This window comes from Pyricularia oryzae, chromosome 4 (genome assembly GCF_000002495.2).
Source record: "Pyricularia oryzae 70-15 chromosome 4, whole genome shotgun sequence".
Taxonomy (NCBI): Eukaryota; Fungi; Ascomycota; class Sordariomycetes; order Magnaporthales; family Pyriculariaceae; genus Pyricularia; species Pyricularia oryzae.
Window position 1 is genome coordinate 3,273,520 of NC_017851.1, and position 23,596 is coordinate 3,297,115.

Consider the following 23,596-nt stretch of genomic DNA (forward strand, 5'->3'; position numbering starts at 1 on the left):
ATTTCCCGTGAAACGCATCCATCCCCTCCCCTTTAGAAAGAAAGGGATTAGGATTGTGGGAAAGGGAGGGGCGTGTAAAAAGTACCTACTACTTACTTACACTACGTACGGATTTAAGGTGAGGCTCCACTTTGGTCGAAGGGTTTATTGCCAAGCATCTTGGTGCCTTGCCAAGCATCCGATGATTAGTCATAACCAGTGCAGCAGGTAAAGAGAGAAAAGGGAGAAGAACGAGTGGAAAAATAGGAAAAAAGCTTTTTGCGTGATGATGGTAGAAAGTTCGGATCTTTTTCTCCATTGTTTTACTTTTTAGGAATGATGTCTTCAGAGTTATCTGCTCATCTTGTTTCTTTCCCTCCCTGGACCGATCGAGCATCCACAATACTACCGACGGTGTAGCTGAACTACAACGTACCCATTGATAACAAGTACTACTATAGGTAGGTTTAAATCTCTACTACTGGTAGTTATACGATGAGAATGAGTTCGCCCGCGGGGCCCCCACCGTTTTCCCTTTTCTCGCCTGATGTTTTGCGTGGATTATTTCTTATGGTAAGACAAGCAATGGCGAGATTGCAAAAAAAGGGGGGGGAATCTTGGGAATTGCACCGATGAACAAGATGGGGCTTTTGTTTTGTTCCAGGGCTTGGCCTGTCTGATTGAAATGCTTCACCGCGCCGGCCCCATTCCTTACCCCTTACTCATCGCACAATCGCACAATCGCACAATACTATTTATTGTACGATTACCATGGACAAAAGTGCACACCCACCCGCTTCCTTGCAAGTGTTAAGCTTATGGAGCATCTTTAATCCCATCCCCTGTCAATCCATAAGGCCGAAGGGGGTGTGCTCCATCAACGTGCCATCGGTTCTTCTTGCTGTTTGCTACTGGTAGTTATTTTTATTTCGTCATTAATTTAGTTGGCTCTCTCTCTCTCTGGTTCTCTGGGATATATTTGTCACAGTCATTAACCCAACCTTGTATAGAACGGGGCTCAAAATTGAATCTTTGTTATCATACAAATTAAAGTAAAAAAAACTTTGCATATTCTGTTATATTGGCTTGCAAAGTTTGAGTTCAGCGTACATTCCACCCCCGATCCCTGTAAGCAACAACTGCAGCACGAGGGCAAAATACACCCCTGACAGGGATACCGGCTTGGCTTGACCGAATTAGGGTTGGGACAGTCGGTAGGTTTGCTCACCTTGGGTTATTAATCATGCGACACAAAAAGTCTAAAAGGACCCTGTCATGTTGAACGGCAAATGCCGTGTGAAGTTTACTCGTTGCACCCATGAGACTAAATACGACGTAACTTATTAAGCCTTATTAACCTAAACTATTGAGGCGATCTGCCGTGCCAGCATTACGGAAGCCTTCTCCCTTGCTCACTCACCCCCAAACGTACCTATTACTGTACTGTATACGCAAATAACAATACAATACATACGAACTCCGTAGAGCTGCACGTTGAGGTGGTCTCAGGGGCTGTGGGTCTAACTCGGACGAGGAAGATCAGGTAACGTTGTTCATCTTGGGGCCTTGAGTTTTTTAGTAGTTTTTTTTTTTTTAAAAAAAAAAAAAGAAAAGAAAAGAAAAGCTCCTGTCGTTGTATTGTATCGCCAAATATTTGTTCCATCTCATCTTTGCTTTCATTTCACGCGGTATAGAGTATAATGTGATTGATCCTTTCGCATTTAGGTAGGCATATAGCGGAAACGTAGACAGTCTGCCTTGCCCATTTTGTTCATGACCTGAATACGATCGATCGCTTGACGTATAAACACCTCCCCCCTGACCCCTGTTGTAGAAGTAAGTATTTGCAACCTTTGCCCCATCGAAAAGCTTATTGCCGTTACAGCTACTTGTCACGCCGCTACATTTCCTTCTACTTCAGGGCAATCAAATGTGACTTGTCAGGTACCTACTACTCGCAAGTTACCTACTGTACACCTCAACTACGTGTTCTCCCCCGCAACAGTAACAACCCTCTCGTTGTGGGTTGCGTTACATGGCCCTTCGTTCGTGTCATCTGGTTTAAAAATGACGGGAAAAGAAAACCTTATTTAGCCAAGGGATTCCCAGTGTTGCCAGCCGGTGTGAATGCACCACTATTTTTATCCTTTTTTCCCTGTCTTTTTTCTACCCTTCCCGCCGCGACCGAAAACTGTCTTCGGTGCCGCGGACGCGAATAACAACAAGCACAACATGGGGTAAGACAAATGCTCGGGGAAACAAGGTTTGAGGAGGAGGGGGGGTGTGGGTGGGTTCGGCGTTGCGGACTTGGGGATGGGTTGGTTTTGGTTTACATAACAATAAAAGTACACATTATGAAAAGTAAGGACGGATGCTTCGGGCCTTTTTGTTTTTTTTCTTTTTTTTTTTTTTTTAAAAAAAAAAATTAATGTATCTCTCTCTTTCTGGTCCCCTTATCGCTTGTTTCCCTTCGGTATGGGAAATATGGTCGTAACGGGATTTTTAACTCTGTTGGTCTTGAAGTAAACGACGATTCATTCTCTCTCATGCCTGTCCTCCTCCATTTCCTTTTTGGAGCTTGCACCGTGGGCGAAATTGTTCTGATTAGGCAAGAAAATCCGTCCATTCTGACTCGTCTTGCTCGGTCTCTCTTTGGGACTCTCTTTTCTACCTTCTCTCGTTCATTCCATTAAAGTTTCACCATGTCCAGCTTCGTGTCATGTCGCCGACGATACCGACAGCCCGAACAAGGTTAGATTTTGGTACGTTCTAGGCTTTTACTCGTTGAGGAAAGAGTTTGCCTAGATTCCATGACTTTGTCATGTCCATATGTTAAAAAAGAAACCCAAAAAAACAAGAAAAAAACACAACAAAAGTAATAGCATTTACGCTTAAAAGGGGACCGACATTTGGCGTAAAAAAAAAGTCAAGGAAACCAAAATAAAACAATATCCCGGTGATTATGGCTATGGTTACTGTTTCCCGTACTAGAGTGGTATATTGCTTGTAGACTCCTTGTCTCCAACGAAAACAGGGGATCTGACACAATGCTTGTGTCTGCGGCCGAGCACGCAGCGCGGCATCTTGTTTGCTTTACAGTAGATCATGTTTCTCATGTTCTCGCCTTGCTGCGCCTCTTTTTTCTTCAAATATAAGCTCGGTGTTCCCCGGAGTCCGATACCCTTGCTGTCAACGAACTCCGACCAAGACTTATGCCTGTCAATTTTCTATGAAAAAGGAAAAAGAGGGCAAAAGAAATAAAGACGAATCCCGCCATAATGAGATTCGCATCGACGGCTGAGTATATTCCGCGTGATTTTCCTCTAAAGGACAATCAAACGAGGAATGCAAATCCCGAGCTTGCCCCGACGAACACGTCCGTAAATAGCAGCATACTTACTGGTCAACACCGGGATGTTTCTCTGTTTATGTCATGCACTGGTTAAAGTGATTGACGGTGAAGCGCCAGAGAATAGCAGCTTTGGTTGCGGTACAAATGCTCAAACTGCTACAGTACGAGATAGACGATAGCAAAAAAAGGGCCGATTTCTACTCACATGTCCTGCTTGTTGACTCGGCCCCGAGATGATCCATCGTGACAGTACAGATGCTTGTGGGTGTAGCCCAACTACCTGCTTGGAAATGATGCGCGGCCTATATACTGCTCCTAGGCTTTTAAAGACTATCCAGTTAGCTTGCGCAAGCTACCGGAGGCACTCGGTTGTAATATTTTTTTTTATCTACGGAAGCGTTTTTTTTTCTTCTCTCTTTCTTTTTAGAAAACACGACAAAGTACAGCACAATTAGACGAACGGTACTAAATGGCCATACGTTTGTGGGACTCGTGATGGTTGCTATATGACCTGCAGTTAACACCCGGCAACATCGGATTTCGTTTTATTTTTATAATAGATCATAATATTTCTGCAGACATATAGATAGAAATAACAAGTCTCGTCTATCAAGATTCCCTGATGTTCCTCCCGTACTGAACAAACTAGACTTGACGGTGTAAAATACGGCTATGCACTGATGTAACCTCTTGGCCAAAGCACAGCGTTACATCTATTCCTGTACCTGCCAGCGTGGCAGGATGCTATAGACCATCTAGCAGGGTTAAACTTGTGGCGATGCATACTCGTAAGCTGCCCTCTATTTACGTACAGTATACATGCCCAAAATGAGGCAACGCCAAGTAGGTGAAGTCTACATATCCCAACAGTAACTGTCCACTTTAAACCATATGCACCAACGAAGGAATAGCCTGGGAATGGTAGATCTTGCTTCCCATGTCTCTGCCGCATGAGTGACGGTCCGGAGGAGACCCTGGTGGCATTTCCAAGTAAACACGTTCATGATATCATGTTGACACGATGGCATGTTTGCGCATGTGCTAGCCTGGGACTCCTGTGATACGCCCCAGGGCGGCTACAAACAAGTTCGCCTACAAACTCCCGAATCATGACGGCCTCGATAATGTAACCATCGCTAGGTCGTGGTTTCACTCAGTTCCTTGGTTGAGAAGCATGCGTTGATGCACCCTCGGAGACCGCCGTGTTCCAGCCGCAAATCGCAAAGAGGGCCCTCTGGTGATGACTCTAAGCACCACCAGGGGGGTAGACATCCTCCTCGTAAAGTGCCACCACCTGAATTTACAAAGCAACCAGATGTAAAATGATTGTCCACAGGGAAACGAGACCGGAATTCGGGCCTCACCGTTTCCTTATACACTCACTCCCCCGAATGGCCTATGTAGCCACCTTAGCTTGGACGACAAGTCGACCCAGCAACAGCCATCTCCAGGTCTCCAGGTCGCCAAGGCACCTGGCGATCGATCTGGAATCGACCGCCATGAAGGGAAAAAAAAAGGTAGCCAGCCTCTTACTTCCTGTCTCTCAATGGCCCCGATCCTGCAGAAGCTGACCGATCTTGCCCACCCATGAATAATCGTCCGACACGCAGACGCCATGGCTTGAGGAGAGAAGAAAAGTCCAGCAGGGTGCTACGACTCCACACAACTGAGCAATAGGAACTGCAACCGCTCAAGCCGCTGCACTTCCACACCGCCGAAAAGCATTCGTACGTGTGTGCATGAAGAGAGGCTTGGGAGCTCTCGATACGTTGAGTTTTTGATCAAGATAAAATAAGAAAAGGCCTATATTAGTCCCTCCAGAAACACCATCCCAAAACCAGCCATTCAAACTAACTGCACAGCAGAAGTAAAAGAGATAGAGGAAAGCCAGAAGCATAGCACAACCGAGCCAACACTCGTCTAGCCTCTAGGCACTAAGCGGCTGATTGCAAGCTAGTGTATCCTCGTAGAACAAAAAGGAAAATGGCTAAGAAACACTTAGCTGATAGCGTCATAAGATGCAACAGTCCATCCGTCCGAGTATCTCTATGACACTGTCCACCGTCATCTCCATTGAGCTCTCTATAGGTTGCTTTTGACTTGACCACGTTCCCGTATTTTTTGATACAGAACCCAGCAGACTAGAAGTGATCATGTTCCGCAGCGCCCCTACTTCAGACCCCTCAACGCGTCAACCTCCCTCTGCAGAGCATCCAGGTCTGCCAAAATGTCCTTGCCAGCCCCGGAATCCCCGATATGAACCTCCTCCGGCACTGGCTCGTGCACCCTGGGCACCATGCTGTCCGAACCTCCATCTGCGCTGGTCCTACTTCCACCCCGTCCCCGCGGTCGAGGAGGTGGCGGGGGCGGCGCCGCGGCTGAAGTCGGCGTCAAGGCCCCGCTGCCATCGATTCGGCGTGAGGTCGAGTCGATGCTTCGGATGCTGGCGGGCCTGCCGCTCCTCACCGAGTTCTTCCTCGCCGGTGGGGGCGGTGGCGCTCCTCCGCTGCTCACGCGCGGTGTAGGAGAGTCGCCCGGCCACGTGTATCCCGAGCCTGGGCTTGTAGGTGTCCTCGATACCCCAGGAGACGTAAGGCCATTGTTTGGTCTCGGTGGGTTACTAGACGCAGCGGACCGCCTCGGCGGCGGTGGGGCCGGCGCTGGGGCGCGGATGCTTGAGGATCTGGAGCGTATAGAATCTGAAGATGGACGGCGCACGCTCTCCCCGTCCTCATAGTCTTCTTTTGAATTGTGTGTGGCTGATACCGGGGAAGCCAGTGATGTCACAGTAGCCCTGCTGTCGCTCCGACCGTGCCCGCCCCTACGCGGCGGCGGCGCTGCGGGCTTCTTGGGTAGAGGTAGTGGCGCAGTGGAGTGTGAAGCATTAGGGGGAGTTGGTGGTCTTGGAGGCGGAATCTCGTCATCGGGCGCATCCGGGTCTACATCGACTTCCGGTATCTTCCCTGCAGCCTCGCGGTCAAAGACGCTCTCATTAGTGTCCCCGCCGGGGAGCCTTGGTGCTGGCGGCAATGGTTTGTTGAGATCTGAGTTGGCCGATGAGGACCTGAGTTTTGGTGAGAGCCCAGGCTCTTCGGCAGAGTCCTGACCCGACAGGTCAAGATTGAATGGCTTCCCGTGCCTCGATGCTGGTGGAGGTGGCTTCTTGCGAAGCGTCTTGCGCTGGGTACGCTGCGTGGGTAACAGGCCATGCTCCTCATCCTCATCTTCATCATCTGAAATTTCGTGAGATGTACGAGGAGTCTCCTGAGGGAGGTTCGAGGCGTCGAATATGGAATGTCGAGATATAGACGAGGCATCCGTATTGCTTGCGGCATCTCCTTGGTGATATGGGGGCTGCAGCTGCGCTTGCGGACTGGCTGGGGCATGCGGTGCACCAGGCTGACCTGTCATCAGCAGTCTCCTAAACGCATCCACATCCATGGAACCCTTTGCGCCTGTGATTGCATTTACCCCTGCGCCATCTGCAGAGGTATTTTCCAAGTCGCTTAATGTTTTCGAGAAAGGGTTCGGCGGTGGCCTCGCTGGGCTTGGTGCCTGATGTTGATTCCAACCCCCGCCGTTTGAGTTGTAATTGTGGCCATGCCCGTCGCCTAGAGCACTCCGTAGTGGCTCTTCGTCGTCGCTGCTGCTCTCATCGCTACCTGGCACCTCATATGATATGTGCGGCGGACCGTGGGCCGGAAAACGAGCCTCAAATTCGGCATTGACGGACTCGGGAGACGATGGCGGGGGCGACTGCACACGGACCTTTTTCACCGGCTTGGGTCTCTGGAAGGTGGTGGAGGGTGGTGCCTCGGCAGATTTGGGTAGGGATTGCAGCTGCTGTCTAAATATGTCGCTGCCGTAATTATCGTTGTTGCTTGAAGCAGCTGATGCAGAGACGGGGTCGAAGCTTGCGAATAGGCCGTCAGGAACCGAGATTGGCGGCGGGGAATGGACGGAAGCGGATGAAGAGGGCCCTCTTCGGCGGAATGGGTTGGATGAGGACGCAGCGACAGCCGCGTTGTGGTCGGTAGCCATCACGGCGTCGTGGATGCGGCAGTCCCCTCGTGGTTCGGCAACACAGGGGTAGCCAGGGGGTTGTTTTCTCTCTCTTTGTTATATGTCGTCACGGGCGTAGCTGTTGATTTGCCTGGGTTGAATTGGTGGCTAGTTCTAGACCACTTTAGTGTTTGAAGATCCGCGATGCGGCACCCATCTCACCCCCAAGAATCCACGGTCTTCCTGGGGAAGTAGGGGCAGTGACAATAAAAAAATCCGAATTAAGAAATACAACGAAAAAAGGCACAACCAATGCAGATCAGTCAAGGCTGCAAGGGAAATATTCCCCTGTTGGCAGCATGCACCAACACCGTCACCGTCGAAATGACCAAGCTTTCTGCTACTAATTGGAGTGGGTGACGGGGGGATTCGTAGGCACCTAACCAATTGACTTGGTCGATCCAATGGTGACTGGGCGCAAGAAGATGGAGGCGCGGGGGGGTTGAGGCGAGCACAGCCAGGTATCAATCGGATCGGATCAACCGGGAGAACCAAACACAAAAAATAAAAAATGGTGCTGTGCGGTGCTGTGTTGTATGTGTACAATATGCTGCTGTCAATTAACTTAACGCAGAAAAGCAGCTTCTTGGTTCCCTGCCGTTCTCTGCCGTTCTCTTGTGTCGCCGCCTTGGCCGGGATATAGCTAACCTTGTCTGGGCCTTTCTCTTCCTCAAGATGCCTCGAATGCACGGGACGAAACAAACAGTCGCCCGCACGGTACAGTATTCTAGACTGAACTTGAGCTAGCCAAGGTACTGTACATAACGGCAGAAGCAGGTTCGCTGCGTGTCTCTGTGCCTCAACGAGCGTGACTGTTTGATCCGTCAACTTGGATCTTTCTTGAATCGTCATAGCTCTCTTGACAGGACGAGGTCTAGCGCCAAGGCTAATTGAGGGGTAGCAGCGCTCGATACCTTACCTACGACGTACCTAATACTGTGCCTACAGTAATCACAGTACAGTAGAACCACGGTAGGCAGGGAAGCACAAAGCCACGGGCGATCGACCGCAATCAACAACATCCAATCCCTCACCTCTCCCCAACAATTGAACCATCCATCTACCTACTACCCGGCAGCAACCATCCGAGGCGCGATCCTACTGCAAGCTGGGTAAGACAAGATAGACATACGCATGTAATCAAGGCTTTTTGTACAAAAAAACCCCCAAACCATCCTTGTCATCCGTAATCGCTCGTCTCGGCTTGACAGCCAGCGCAAAGACAAACATATTAAAGACGACTCGGGGCCTGTTCGTACGTTTCATGGGGGGCGAAAGCGTACATCTTGGCAAAAAAAAACAAAAAAAACCACAGTACCACCAGTTCAACCGTGCAAAGGAGCATTTCGCACATAAGCTTCTTTCTTTGACGGGAAAGGGAAACCCTTGCCGTACTGTAGAACCCTTTCCTTTGTCGTTTTATTCCGCTATGGACATTTCCATCCGTCGTCTGCAAGGCAGATATCCCATTCCCAATCAATTCAAGTCTGCCCAGGGTTGGATGAACCTAAGCGCCCGTGACGTACAGTACTTTAGCCAAGGCACCATCCACACACAGTAGCACTCGTGATTGCTGAGGTGAGCGTGCGTGACTGGATTGAACAGTCAGTCAGTTGGGCGCATGGACAGAAGATAGCAGTACTAAGTAAGCACGGACATAAAAGGTGGCTCTATTCCCACGTGACACCCCCTGACCAAACCAAGCGAGCGAGATTTCCAGCACGCGTCTGGGCATGGGATAGAATCTAAGTAAGTAAACAAATCTCAAACGGTTCGAAAAAGGCGCATCAAGGACAAGACTAATCGACAAGCTCCCGATTGGCAAAAGAAACAAGAATTTGAAATATTCACCATGCATTCATTTGTGGTATAATTATACGCGCATCCCAGCTTTGAAAACCCTCCCACAATCGCCCCCAAAAAAAATCTCAAGAGGACCCTGCGCGCGCGCCAAATGGTATCAAGACACACGACTCATACGCCCAAGGCCCGCCACCCGCACGCGTCATGACAAGAGACATGGAAAAAAAAGGGCCCAAAGCATCACAGCCCTGCGGTGAACACAGAAACACAAGACAGAAATAAAAATCCCAGACACTGAACCCCAGATAGCTTTCCGTCGCACCTCCCAAAAGAATTTACCCATAAGAAACGCTCTAAACGCCAAAGTGAAAAGACAAATGAAGAAGAAATATGAAGTAACAAAAAAGTTCGTCAGCGTCCCTTTATGCGGCGGGTGCCTCGGCCTTTTCAGTCTTCTTGGGGGTGGCCTTCTTCGGGGCCGTTGCCTTCTTCGGTGCGGCCTTCTTGGCTGCTGCTGGCTTGGCTGGAGCAGCAGTCTTAGAAACACGTCCAGTCTTGGTCTTGCTGAGTGCCTTGTCTGCGGCGGGCTTCTTCTCCTTGGGCTCCTTCTTCTCCTTGGGAGCGGCGTCCTTCTTGGGGGCAGCGGGCTTCTTGGGAGCCGCCTTCTTGGGGGCAGCAGGCTTTTCGGCGGCGTCCTTCTCCTTCTCCTTGGGAGCTGCCGCCTTCTTCGGTGCGGCCTTCTTTGGTGCGGCCTTGGCGTCGTCCTTCTTGGCCACCTTCTTAGGAGCAGCCTCCTTCTTGGGCGGAGCCTTCTTGGCCAGCTTGGTACCTCCAGATGGTCCTGTAATTCTTATTAGAGATTGCACAATGAAAATATCGACTGTCACATAACTTACCCTTGGGTTGCTCAAACACTCCCTTGTCGACACCGGCCTTGAGGGCACGGTTGAAAAGCGAGTCGAACATGCTGTCCGTTACCTCGCCGAGCTTGTTGTTGGCCTTGACATACTTCTTGAGTTGCGGGCGGCTGGTGAATCGAGTTAGCACGTGATGCATCTGAGGTTGCAAACGAGAATAAAATGAAAGGGGAAATTACCTGCTGCCATTACGGTCCTTGAGCTGAAGAGTGGCAAAAAGAAGAGTCAGCAACATAATCTGGTGTCATGCCATAGGTTCAAAAGTGGTCTCATGATCTAGAATAACCAAATGTCTGGTTGCGTGATCAAAGAGAGAACAGCCATCAAGTCTCCGACGCGCCCGTGACACGCCGGAATTTGGGAAGCGGGAGCAATTACGTTGATGATGGCATCAGTGATCATAGCCTGTAATATGTTAGCATCCAATGAACTATATCGAGCGTCTTGAAGTCGAAGAAGAAAAAATGGCGAGACAAACCTGGTAGGTAGGGTGCGAAGGTGTCTTGGGGGCAGCGCCCTCAGCCTTGGTTTCCTTCTTGGGAGGCATTTCGACGGTTGATTTGGGGGGTTGGGTTGTTTTAAAAAGGTAATAAAGAGAATATGGTTTGAATCCTAGTACAAAATGCTTTGGATTGTGAATTGGAACTTTGCTGGTAATCGTTGGACGCGTCGATGGTTGTGGGAAAGAAAAGGTCGGAAGAAGGGGGAGGCAGTTGGGTCGGGGCGCGTTGGGAAGGTGGGCACCCGTGTTTATATATGGCGCGGGGGTCGCGGCACAATCAGCAGAATCAGCAGCGGGCGCAACTGGAAATTCCCCCCAGCCCCGGACCGGGCTCTCTCACACACGCCAGACTCGACTTCTTCCCATCCCACACCAAAAAAAAAGCCAAAAAAGGTCACACCCAAGCGCACGCACTTTTGCACACGCCCACTTTCCCTTATTTTCAATTGTCTTTTTTTTTCTTCCTTGATTTTATCTTATTTTATTTTTCATGCTCTGCAACGAATCGAAGAATAGACCCAGTCCCTTGCATCCGTCCCCTTTCCCCGGATACACTTCCGTCGGGGTGCTACCACATCTTGCCTCGATTCGTCTTCGCCCTCCTTTGCATTTATTCCGAGCAGTCCTGTTGAGCCCTGCAGTAGCTTTGGCATTGGAGCTCAACACCTGTCTTTGATTGTGTCGACGCTTTTCCGACATACCTAGGTACCTGGTAGCCTTTAGCTGTACATGAGATTCGAACGTGACTGTTCGCGACCCCTTATTCTAGCCGTTGAGACACCGCTGCGTCGTCGCTGCCGCATTGCGTACCTACCTAGATTTGACTTTGAGGCGCAAAAAGCGACCTACTGTAGACAGTGTCTTTTTTTTGTTCTCTTCTAAGAGCATACCGATTTGTAAAGTTTTGCCCTGGACATGCTTGCCATGCGTATTTCGATCATGCTTGATTGTAACGCTTAACTCACGCGTTCCTGACCCTTTTTGCTTTGCTCTTTGCATTTGCTGAGTCGGCCACATAGCTTATAATAGTCGGTCTTACATGTACAACACGGAGCTTGTTCCCCTGGGGCCTGCAGTGTCATTATAACGCGTCTTGCCACCAAGATTCAAACCTGCACATTCAAGTCACAACACCAAACATCTCTCCTCGTCGCAAAAAAAAAAAAAAAAAAAAAAAAAAAAAAACCACAAAGGCTCTCCTCCACTGTTCCGTCGCGACGCGCCCGCCCTTCTCAAATCAGTTGGATGAATGGTGGGGGAAACGGTGTGCAACTCTGATGGGTAGGACCCCAGTCTTTTCCCTTTCTTCTCTGGGCAGGGAGACGGTTCACACGTAAAGGTAACCCGCTAAACTCGTTTCGGAGACAGTGACGGGATCAGCTGCTGGAAAATGCCCCTCCCCGCCATGGTCGCCGAATTTTCTGATTGGCCAATCTCAACAACATGCTATCCACTTTGTACCTCAGATCAAAAGATCCAGAGAGCTGGCCAGCACTCATAGACTTGACGCGCACTCTGATCTCGAAAATCCGCGCCCCCCATCAGTTTGCCCTCTTTTCTCTGTTCTCGCCTTCTCACGTTTCTTCGCACAACCCCCGATCCAAACCTTCCATCTGACTGGGATGCTTGGCTTTTGAAAAGTGATGTACTGGTTTCGATTGCCACATTTCTAATATGCAACACCACGCCTTTATACGTACCGGAAATGCATTCGGACCGCGCCGTATGTCTCGGTCGAGTTCTGGGGTCGTTGCCGACTTTTTTGTGGTTTTGTCTATTGATTTTGCGACTTGATAAAAACTGTACCTGCACCTATATCTGCTATTGCTCCTCGCATACCCATGTTCGATGGTGTTTGAGCTAGATCATTCGAAAGCCCCAATTGAGATCTAGCCGTATGTCCTTGTTTTGTTCAGTTTGGCTTGTTCCGGCGTACTTGATGCGGTTTCGTGGCTCAAGTACCGATTGTCGAGTTTCGATGCCACGATCGCGCGAATGAAGCTATCCGCGTCGCGACCTCTCTCCTCTAATTAACCGCGCAACCGACGCAATAATATTTTGTCGTTACAAGTCAATACCAAATAAGTTCTCGGATGTAATTTCGCTGGATTTCTACTAATTTTTACTATATTTCATTCTCCAACACGTTCACTGAATCTTGTCTTGTATCCTACGCGAGAAGTTGTTCGGATGCAAAACCATTAGAAGCCGCTGCGTGGCTGCCTGCATCTTTCGCCCCAGAACCCAACTAATGATATGACAAGAAATCCCGCATGCAAGGTACGCGAGGGTTACGACCCATACTTTGGCTTGATATCTAAGTTGTTTATGTTTGTTGGGGTTTTCCGTCTTCGTCTGGGCGATACCCGACGCGCAAAGTGTCATTTGTTGCCCAGGCATTTCCCCTTTCAAATTGCCTATGCTAAGCGGCGCCACGTACACGTCATTAACCGTTGGGTATTAGACTAGTTCTAGTATTGTATTGTTACAAAAGATGCCCGACCTTCTTCTGCTTTTCTGATAGAAACTTCATGAGACATGGCTTTCTGAGGGGGCCACTCGTTTTAACAGCTCGTCGTCTTTACGCAGAATTGCAGTTAATGCCCAAAAGCTGCCGACAGCCTGACGCGACTGACGCCTGCAGTGTTTCGGGCCATTATGACCACACTACACCCGCGTTTGAGAGATTGTATAGGTGTATGTGTAATAATTAGTTCATTCGAGTGCCATCCATCATAAAGTCTTTCATTTCAATTTATTTATTTATTAATTTTTCAAGTAAAATAATGAGCATGACTTACATTCACTCTCTTTGGGCTCACGGGCCTGGGTCTTGCTTACCTTCCCAAGCTTCCTTCACTTACTCCTGGTTCGGCGCTAGTCCCTGTAGTCTCCACGACTAATCACCGCTATTTTTAACATTTCAAGACCCTGCTGAGTTGACCGCCAGGACAAATGCATAATATCCATTCTATCTGCAGAAGAAACACTTACCCGCTTGGGTGGATCGCAAAGCTAGTCGTGCACGTCCTTGATGTTATATTTGGCCTGAGGTGTTGATTGTTCCCTTTGTATTTCCACATCCACGTCCTGATTTTCATCAGCAATCAAGCAATTCTGGCAATGTGTCTGAGTGGTTAAGGAGCGTGACTAGAATGATAGCCCACAGATTCATCTGTGAGGCACTCAAATCAAATCACGTGGGTTCGCCCGCGTAGGTTCAAATCCTGCCATTGTCGTATTTGATAACTTCACAATAATTTTTTCTCAGTTTGCATTTTTTCAATCGCCGATTACTTTTGTATTTTTAGTGAATAAATGTGAGCGCATGAGCATCTGAAAAAGGACTCTCAATTGCGGCAGTTGAGAAACAGGAAATGGAATCTACCATGAATGTTTACTTGGCACAACGCTATATTGTTGCACTCAGTCGGTCCAGGAACAGAATCCTTCCGGGCGCTTAGACTGGATGTATATATGCATCACGTGGTAAATGTCACATGACTGAAGTATATTCTCTTAGTTCAACCTACGCCGACCTAGCTCCGTAGTAAAACCCAAACAACCTTGGCAGGCAATTACGCTCAGGCTCCTGGCATTAAAGCTGAGAAGCTCCCAAGAAATCCAAAACCCCACTGTCGAGATCGCTGTGCTCCCGTAGATGTTGAATATCTCAGGGTTAGGATTCCACTCATATCACTACTCGTGGCCAACCACTTTCCAAGCGTGGCTGACGAAGCTTCCCCATCTAAGGCACTCACTGACTCATCTGGTAAGCTCAAAGAATTTGATACCATCTTGTAGAGGGCGGAAAAGTTATCTTTTATCCGTAAACTTAAGTAATATAACATGGATCCTTCTCCACGTGTCCCGGCGTGACAAGACCCTACCGGTATACTCTCCAGACCATAGGTCAGTACACCTACGAACCATGTCTGTTGGTTTTACGCTGACAACTGCCTCGCCACTAATTTCTCTAAGGGGTCGCCAGATTGTCACAGGCAGAAGTAAAATCACTGAGTACAAGGACAATGAAAAGCGACATCTCTACTTGCACATGAAAAAATAACAACCCAGAAGCCCTCAAATTGAGCCTCGGCATGTGGTAATGCAGCCCTGAATATTCATCGTGTCCGCCCCATGGTCTTTCTAGGTATTTTAATCGGATTACCCATGATAAAGACCGGGTGGAAAGATCAGTTGACGCCAGTAAATAAAAAAAAACCGAGCGATAAGTAAACATGACAAGGGCAGAAATCAAGCGATGCGTCCAAATCAGAGAAAACCAAGCTGGGCGAGGTTATCGAGGTAAGTGAAACCGTGTTGAGGATTGCATAAAACCAACCCTCTTGGCATCCCGAGAAGGTATGGAAAATGGTTGGTGCAGAGCGTTATGCATTCTTCTTCCTTGTGTCTATCATCCTCCGCAAACCGCACCATTCGTATCTGAGCCCCTGGTGTTTCCCTCTTCACCTCCGTCACCCCTTAGAACGATACCTAGATCGCGTACTTACGAGTCCACTCCCGTGCCGTGCTCTCGTACTGGGCCCGCGCCGTCTTGTAGACGTGGGCAATCTCGGGAACGAGCGGGTCGTCGGGGTTGGGGTCGGTAAGCATAGAGCAGATGGAGAGAAGAACTGTGAAAGCAATGACAGGTTAGCAAGACAATGAACATCGGCACAACCTGACCATCTAGTCGCGATCCTCCAGCTGCCGATGATTATAGCTGACGTGACCCACCTTTAGAAATAGTCAGAGCCGGGCTCCATTGGTCTCGCAGAATGTCGAGGCAGATGCTGCCGTTGCTGTTGATATTCGGGTGGTAGATGCGGGTGGTAAAGTTGACCTTCGGGGGCTTGAAGGGGTAGTCGGTAGGGAAGTGGATCGCCAAGAAGAACACGCCGCCAGCGTACGGAGAGTCGCTCTTCATGTCAAAAAGTCAGCACAAGTAACAGAAGTGATAATAATACCAAAAGGCTTGGATTCGATGTCATCGCGAGCGGGCAATGAAAGAGCCCGTGACACAGACTAGACATAGGCTAAGGACGGGAACGACTCAGTCGGCTAGCGCGGGGTAAACTTACAGGACCCATGATAGTTGCTTGCCAGTGGAACTGTTTGAACAAGGAAGACACAAGTCAGAAGTTTTGTTCTCATCGATTCAATAACCAGAAGGCATGACACCCGGAGGTTTCGGGCCTGGTTGGCACGCAGCGTCGTGCTCGAGCCTAAGGAATGAGGGGTAAAAAAAAAAGGCGGGTGCGCGTACCAGATCCTCGCCAACAGGTCCGGCCGAGCATGATGAGGGAGGATCACTTGAACAAAAAGTAAAGTCAGCAAACTGCTCTCAGTGTATTCGGTATCGGTGTTGTGGTGCCTGTGCTGGGTGGTGGTAGTCGTCGTCTTTATCGGCAAACCACTGGTCGTGTGGCCCCTCCAATACAGCGCAACAGCACACGAGCGATATGTTCATTGATTACGTACCGGCCGAGATCAGTGAGCTCCTTGTTAATGCGCTTCAAAGCCATTGTGAATGTATGATGTTTGCGGACAAAAACCCAAGTAGGTTGGCGGGAAGGAGAAGAAAAATTAGATGTCGTTGGCTGTATTTATCGGAATCGCCGCTTTGGTCAGCCTCACGAAGCACTTGGTGGAAGCAAAGAGAAGGAGTGTGAATTTGCGACCGAATCTGATTCAGCAGCAGTGACAAGCTGAGAAAAAGATTCGAGTGGCAAATAGCGAGTGGTTGGTGATTTGGAGGTACGTACTATCGTTATTGAAGTCTCGTCGTTGGTGCAGATTTGAGAGATGGTCTTGGGTCAGAAGCCGTTGCAAAAATGGAGAAGAAGAACGTAGTGGGTGGGTTGAGTCGGAGGGAAAGCGGGATGGACAAAGGCGGGCAGGCAGTCATGCACAGAGTGGGGAAGGGAAGTTGGCTCCAGCGATGAAGTCAGGCAGTAGCAGTTGACGCCTTGGGCGACATGGTGCCTCGTGGGTGCAGGCTGAGCCGATTCATTTGCCTTCCAGAGTACGTCCGCGCCTAACATCGGCGATCCAAGCCAATAGGAGAGCCGCATTGTAGCGAGTTGGCCCCATTTTTGACGCCCATCAGAATCATCCTTTTCTTCAACCCGATCTTTAGCACCTAACATTAGTGTTGATTATGATGGCCCGCAATCCCAATTTTTGATCCAGTAACAAACATTCGATCTGGTGTTAAATCGTATATTTTCTGTCAGAAAACTACCCGAAATCTTAATAACTGGTTTCTATTAATTGCACCTGCTGTCTGCAGTTTATCGTCGCTAAGCATATGTCCAACTGAGCCGACGGTGTCGCCATCCAGCCACGACTGGACTGGCGTTCAACCAAGCTGTGGAGGCTGCGCCACCCGTTGCCTCGACTGGGCGAAACACATCTCTACACTCGTAGTAAACCTTTGTCATCATTATCCCGACATTGGGCAAACATTTACCCTTCTTAGTAAGGTGAAGAGCTCGGCAATCACCGACATAATAAAATTCTGGAGTCGTCATGGTATTGTAATCAATTTGTTGTTTTTATGTGCTTACAACGCAACGAGGAGGCGAACTTACGACAGTATGGCTGCGCATGTGGCTTTACTCTCAACGGGGATTCAGAACCCACATCTCGGTGGAAAACAAAGCTGGCAAGCGATCCGTCACCAATTACCACCCAACGCAATAAACTTTATATGTATGCAAGTATGCATGTATATTTTGGGACACCGTCTCAGTGAGGTTCTTGGTTATACAAACGCTTGGATGCCTGTCACCGCACGGCCGAGTATCAGGCCTGTCACAAATCAAGTGTTAGTAGTTGCAATCAGTTACAAAATGGGCAAAAAGAAAATCCAAGACTCACTGTGAATATCGCTCTGGCCTTCATAAGTCTGCGTGACGAAAAGGTTGGCCACGTGCCTTCCTATCCTGTACTCATCGCTAACAGCATTTCCTCCGAGAACTTCTTGTAGCGTCCTCGCGTTTCTCAACGCCCGGTCGCAGTTCTCCCGCTTCACCATGCTGATCATATCAGGCACCGACTTGCCCTCATCTATCAATCGCCCGACTTGTATCGCGGCCAATGAGCCGTATGCTGCATCTGTTGCCGCGTCTGCAAGCTTCTTTTGTACCAACTGAAAGGAAGCCAGGGGTCTACCGAACTGGCTCCGTTCAAGGGCGTATTCCCGTGTTGCCGCAATACAATCCTCCAGTGCTCCCATGACACCCATGGCGATGCCGAAGCGAGCCGAGTTAAGACATGTGAATGGCCCCTTGAGTCCAGTCACCGTCGGGAACATGTTTTCTTCGGGGATAGGGCAGTTATCAAGATGTATCATCCCTGTCAGGCTGGCGCGCAGGCCGGTCTTGTTCTTGATGGCCGGGGTCTCCAACGTTCCTGGAGGGCAGTTCTTGCGCTCAACCAGGAAGCCGCGAATTTTGGAAGGCCCTTCACCATCTGCCAGCTTGGCCCAGACGAGAAGTATATCCGCGATGGGGCTGTTTGTGATCCACGTCTTGCTGCCACTCAGGCTGTAGAATCCCTTCTTGGTAGGATGCGGGCGTGCAACCGTCTCCATCGATGCCGGGTCGCTGCCGTGATTGGGCTCTGTCAAGCCAAACGCGCCGAGCAGCTTGCCTGCAGCCATCTGAGGAAGAAATCGTTCTTTCTGTTCGGTGCTACCCCAGTAGTCGATACCTCCCATAACCAAGCTCGATTGCACACTCATCCCACTTCGGTATCCGCTGTCGACACGCTCAACTGCTCGCGTGATCAATGCCCCAGCGACGGTCGAGACGCCAGCACAGCCGTGACCGGAGATAGTCGCGCCGAGCAAGCCGAGCTCGCCCATCTCAGAGAGTATCGCCCTGTCGTAGCTTTCATTCCGGTAGGCCTCTGGGTAGTTCGCGCCGGGCCGGGTTAGTAACAAACCTCGAAACAATGACCAGATCCAGGAAGCGGACTCTCAACGTACCGAGAACGCGCGGCGCTAGCTTCTCTTGACAGTATCGCTCTGCAGTCTCGGAAATGGCAACCTCCTCCTCTGTGAGGAGACTCTTGGAGTTGAGGGGGTCTTTCCAATCGAAGGATGCCTTGGCCGAGTAGCATCTTCGGCCACTGGAGAGCCTAAGACTCGCAGTCGTTTGCGCTAGCCTGCGGGTGAGGTATCGAGACATTGCGACAACTATATGTGCACGGTTGTTCCAATGTTTGTTGTTGCTGCTCACATCTTGAATCGACCTTTTGGAACCGGCTCCGATAGCTCGGCTTTGGTGGTTCTCAGTGACATAATTCTGCCCCACACCGCCCGGTTTCGGTCTCGAATGCTTGCTGCAACTTGCTCCACATTTCTTCTGCCGAACGGATGAGGGCGATCTTACCGGAGTTTTCCTTGAGTGCCCGGGCAGCCGCTGATTGGTATATACCATATTCGTAATTTGTCAGGTGAATGCTCATATAAATATTGATTGTTCTGAACTTCCACCTTGTTATTCAGTGAACACTCGATTTGCGGAGGCTGAGTTTTTTAAGTTGTTAAACAATAAATATCTGATCAACATAATATCTTCCATGTATCTTTGTATTGTTACGGTTATCATCTACTCACAGCGATATACACTGTTTGTACGAGGACGAATGTACGGGAACACTCTCTTTATTGTAATAAGAGACCTTTGGTTCACCAGTCACATGCCCCACGATTAATCTTATGATACAGGTGGTAATAGAACTACTAGTCAAGATGGTTGCACCTGGCAGAACACATTATATTGTCCCTTGGCGTCCACGGGTTGATGTACCGAATCTTATCATGGTAAAGGCTCCCCCTTTTGAACGAGGCTTCTTATAAGTGAGCAAGGTGAAGCATACATGACTTGACATTCAGTAAGACTTAATATTTTGTTTACATTGCTCAGATATCAATACTATAAGGCCAAGCGGGTGCTATCCAATGCACGATCATGCTTCCTCGCAAAGCCAGTCATGCACTATTAGCTCACAAGAGCTATACCCATCGATACAAGAGCATACATAAGAACAGCACATTTGATAAAACTTACCACGAATGTAGTATCACTATTCCTCCTCTCATCCAGGGCGGCATCCTCACTTGCGATCTGTACACAATACGGACTGGTATCTAGACATGCAATGAAGCAAAGGAGTGAGAACACCAGCAGGCTGGCTTGATGCTTGCAAAGTCATCAGATCCTAGGCAAGAAGCTGACACAAGTAAGATAATCCCAGGAAGACGTGTTGTGTATAGCAGCTTGGGAGGTATTATTAATCCAGGAGTATCAATAATCGCTGCAGGGATATAATGAAAGGCCCTAAAACTTACATGCCCCGTGAAGCCGTAGCTACACGAGTCGAAGACAGGAATACTCATCTGTGTATATCCGGACAATGGCACCGCGAAAGAGTTACTGGAATGAGGACATGATCAGATAGACTCGGGTTGATTTGTCAAATACCGAGATTTACGTAGTACTAATGATATACTGTCCATCACATACGAAGTAGTACTGCATGGTAATGCATTACCAGGCAATTGGATACTTCAAACCATGTGCGTATGATATAGGATCGGACGGTTGTCCGTTGATCATGAAAGCTTGGCACTTTTGTCATGGAGGTCCGTGGGAGACAGTGGAAATGGGCCTTGGGTTGGCGGTGCCGGCACCGAATGTGCGTTCGAGAAACGCAGCACTGCCCGGTATAGTCGCAGATTGAAGCGTCTGCTGGACGAGTCTTGGCAAGGGCAAGCGAGAAACAACGAGGTCCGAAACTGCTCAGAACACACCAAATTTAACCCAGGTACATGGTAGAACTCGGATGCGATTCGTCCATCAACCGCAGATGATTCCTCTTTGAGGAAAAATGGATGGGATGACTTCGTCTGGTTGTACAGACGGACTCACGCCCGGCCCAGAGACACGGTCAAGTATCGTGATCAAACAAAACCATCCGATGAGTTTTTACAAGTGGCGGCTGTAGTGGCCGTGCTTTTTTCTCTTTCAGTTATAGTCAGAAACATCAAACCGCGTGGAATCGGCTTCCTGCACTTTTTGTTGAATCAGTTTCTCGCCGTCCAGATTTAGGCAAACGTGAGTCGATCATGGGTGCGAGGGTCCATTTCCAAAAGGAGAACGTACTGTAACCCAGTGCTTCACTGTATATTGGTCTCCTGTCAACGCTGAAAAACAGGCATTGTATCTTTAATGAAAGGCAGCGTGGCTGCGAGACACAACGGGGGTACCACCTGGTGATAGGTCGGCACTGGGATATAGCCCTGGGGGTTGCGTAACATGTTTCGATGCCGTCTTCAACGCCGGTCTGAATGGATATTCACCTGATGAAAAGCGAAAACGCACCGGTTTCCAGCCCACAACACTGTGTAATTTCTCCGAAGTGGGCGACCCGGTGTTTGCTCATGGCATTTTTCCTTGGACCAAAGCGGAGCTTAGGGCAAATGCCGGGTGTTATCTGTATCAAGTCGCAGTTTGAAATTCAAGCTGGCAAAAGCCCCGTATATGTGAGGAGGTGGCAGTCGAATCAAAGGCAGACAAGATTCATATTGAGTATCAAAATCCTAGGTCGTCTAGGTGTTTGGATATGAACCTGCCGGCCTAGTATACCAATTGCTGTAGGTAAGGTACATACAGTATTTAAGTGTAAGTATCTTGATAATTATGTCATGGCCGGAGTAGCAGGTAGATCGGCGCTGGGATGTTTGACACTTTCGCATTTCGCGCGCTAGAAGCGACATGATGCATAGGCGCGAAGTTTATATGGCGTTAATGGCGGAATAACAATTAGGATGATTGGTAAGGTACCTGATGACTTGGTGAAATGTGAGGGATCCTTGCGACTGGAAAGTGCAGGCGAGGACGGGCAATCCCTGGAGCGGTTGTCGATGCCACCTTGAGACTAGGTAGTTCATTGACTCTGTCAGGGGCAAGGCTGAATGAAAGATACCGATAAAAATCCGTTCATCAGATAAGGTACAGTACCACCACCACGCAATAAAGTGCATACGTCGCATTCGATCAAATTCGCATTTTGACGACTGTCAACCAGCGAATTCTCAACAGTGTGCTTGTGGCCAAAACAGGCATGGTACACTGTGGCTTGCTGCGACTTGAAATATCTCCGATCTGTTACAGCTCGTTTCGTTCAGGGGACCTGATACAAGAGGTGGCAGCATCCAGCCAATGATCTTGAGTTATTTGGCACTAATTATGGGTCGAACCAACCAATGTCGTTCGATTCTGCACCGGGAGCGGTCTTTGCCAAGATCCCCACTTACCGGTGTCCTGCTGAGGACGCCCGTCAACAAGCGGACACTGTGCCTTTAGAACCAAAGAACATGGCAACAAATGGCGGATGGGATGCCAATTTCTCTAGGGCATTGTGCAGTTGTGCGCCTTTGGCCTTTTTGGGCCATGGGGTTTTCCAATCGAAATGGAAGACAAACACTCAGGGGTTCTGAGAACTTGAAGCAGCGAGGATAAAAAATCGCACCATTCCCCACTTGTTCATCCTTGCCAAACGGGTCGATCATCCATCAATCAACCATCAATCCACCCATAGCTGAGAAAACGACTTTCCTGCTTCGTACTATGTAATTTCAGAGAAGCTGATGCCGAGACAGACATGTTTAACACGTGCCACGATGCTAGGCTGCGGCTAGATAGGCAACGAGCGCGCAGACGGCACCAACTGTGACTTGCTAGTAGCACTTCGTATATGCCATCATTACGAAGTGAGCTGTACCTGCGTTAAGACAAGATGCAATGGCCCGTATTTCACACAGTAGAGACTCTGCTCTCGCCAAGGGCCTTTTTTGACTTTGGACTAGACTTACCTTACCGTGGCGCTAAAATGTGCAAAGAACAGTTCGTCGTGACAAGACGCCGTCGATTGGCTTTCCGATTCTTTTCGCCCCTCAACTACCGCCAAACAAGTCGTTCCAGGGGTTCAGGCCTCTCGGCGGCTGATACCGACAGCGAATCAGAACGGTGATACGGTCTCCATAAGTCGCCCACCATGCCGAGATTTCCTTTTTGGCCCATCCCCGTCGTTTCGACGAGCCTCATCAACTTTTGGTGACGTGACAAAGTTCATCTATCGCTCGATGAACTGGCCACCACCTCCTTGACTCTTCCACCCTCGGACGTCCTAGATTGAGCCCCCCCCCCCCCCCCTCAAGATTTCTGATGCCCAATAGCAATCTCTGGAACTGAAGTGTCTGTCACGGTACAATCGAATTTTCCATCACTAGCACGATTGTGCCTGGATGACCCCGTTTACCTGTCACGATTGACGCCAGGAGTAGCCATTTAGATCGTTTTTATTGTATACTTTTCATTTAATTTTCTCAATTATTTCCTTGTGAATATTCTTTGTGCATCTGGAACTGAACCGGGACTGGAGGCTGACTCCAATTCGTGTACTGCAATAATTGTTAGCGTGCCTACAGAAAAAGGAGTAGCCCGCTCGTCTATACTTGACCCACACACAGATCTCCCGTTTTCCTCAGGGGTGACAGGAAGCGTTCCTTTTTTCCGCAGCCATTGCCACTTTTCAACGGTCGGTCATTGTCTGCCGGTACAACCTCCCTACTGTGTCGTAGAATCTTCAAACATTGGTGTCTTTCAATTATCTTTTGTTTTTCCGGCGAGTCAAAATTATCCTTGATTGACGCCGGGGTTCAGTTTTTTCTCTTACGCACTATTCCCTGTAGCCCACCTCGCCCACCATCTAAAATTGTCGCTCTGCATTCCGCCAGTGGATGCATTGTGGGTGACTTTACCAGGGTATGATCTGCCAGAAATCACCCTATGTTTCTGTTACTTGCCGCGCCCCTTGGCACCTGCGCCGTGCTTTAACACCCACCCTCCCCCTCGCCATCCATTTTCCCCGATCTCCGTTCCTTCCCCCTTTTGGTGCTTCGAA

At 49.1% G+C, this 23,596-nt stretch overlaps 5 protein-coding genes and 1 non-coding gene across 6 annotated transcripts; 1 reads left to right on the forward strand and 5 right to left on the reverse strand.

Moving 5' to 3' along the window:
• Window positions 1-4,955: 4,955 nt before the first annotated feature.
• Window positions 4,956-8,248, reverse strand: MGG_06563 (uncharacterized protein). The gene has a single exon (XM_003716928.1). The coding sequence runs from the start codon at window positions 7,370-7,372 to the stop codon at window positions 5,501-5,503; it is 1,872 nt and encodes a 623-aa protein (XP_003716976.1). The 5' UTR covers window positions 7,373-8,248; the 3' UTR covers window positions 4,956-5,500.
• Window positions 8,249-9,212: 964 nt separating this feature from the next.
• MGG_12797 (uncharacterized protein) lies at window positions 9,213-10,817 on the reverse strand. The gene is made up of 5 exons (XM_003716929.1): window positions 10,592-10,817; window positions 10,492-10,518; window positions 10,293-10,315; window positions 10,093-10,223; window positions 9,213-10,037 (listed from the first exon to the last, which is right to left on the reverse strand). Exons 1-5 carry the CDS (start codon window positions 10,658-10,660, stop codon window positions 9,619-9,621), a joined length of 669 nt encoding a protein of 222 aa, XP_003716977.1. The 5' UTR covers window positions 10,661-10,817; the 3' UTR covers window positions 9,213-9,618.
• A 2,917-nt stretch (window positions 10,818-13,734) lies between these two features.
• On the forward strand, window positions 13,735-13,854 carry MGG_20200. Its single transcript has one exon. It is a non-coding gene; the product is annotated as a tRNA-Ser (tRNA).
• Window positions 13,855-14,652: 798 nt separating this feature from the next.
• MGG_06562 (ubiquitin-conjugating enzyme) lies at window positions 14,653-16,579 on the reverse strand. Its single transcript, XM_003716930.1, has 6 exons — window positions 16,384-16,579; window positions 16,100-16,218; window positions 15,885-15,930; window positions 15,700-15,729; window positions 15,356-15,539; window positions 14,653-15,252 (listed from the first exon to the last, which is right to left on the reverse strand). Exons 2-6 carry the CDS (start codon window positions 16,141-16,143, stop codon window positions 15,113-15,115), a joined length of 444 nt encoding a protein of 147 aa, XP_003716978.1. The 5' UTR covers window positions 16,144-16,218; window positions 16,384-16,579; the 3' UTR covers window positions 14,653-15,112.
• A 245-nt stretch (window positions 16,580-16,824) lies between these two features.
• Window positions 16,825-18,914, reverse strand: MGG_06561 (glutaryl-CoA dehydrogenase). The gene is made up of 3 exons (XM_003716931.1): window positions 18,612-18,914; window positions 17,501-18,532; window positions 16,825-17,431 (listed from the first exon to the last, which is right to left on the reverse strand). Exons 1-3 carry the CDS (start codon window positions 18,811-18,813, stop codon window positions 17,385-17,387), a joined length of 1,281 nt encoding a protein of 426 aa, XP_003716979.1. The 5' UTR covers window positions 18,814-18,914; the 3' UTR covers window positions 16,825-17,384.
• A 4,061-nt stretch (window positions 18,915-22,975) lies between these two features.
• Window positions 22,976-23,438, reverse strand: MGG_17168 (uncharacterized protein; the record flags this gene model as incomplete). The annotated part of the gene is made up of 3 exons (XM_003716932.1): window positions 22,976-23,093; window positions 23,157-23,276; window positions 23,373-23,438. 3 exons carry the CDS (start codon window positions 23,436-23,438, stop codon window positions 23,019-23,021), a joined length of 261 nt encoding a protein of 86 aa, XP_003716980.1. The 3' UTR covers window positions 22,976-23,018.
• Between the last annotated feature and the right edge of the window lie 158 nt (window positions 23,439-23,596).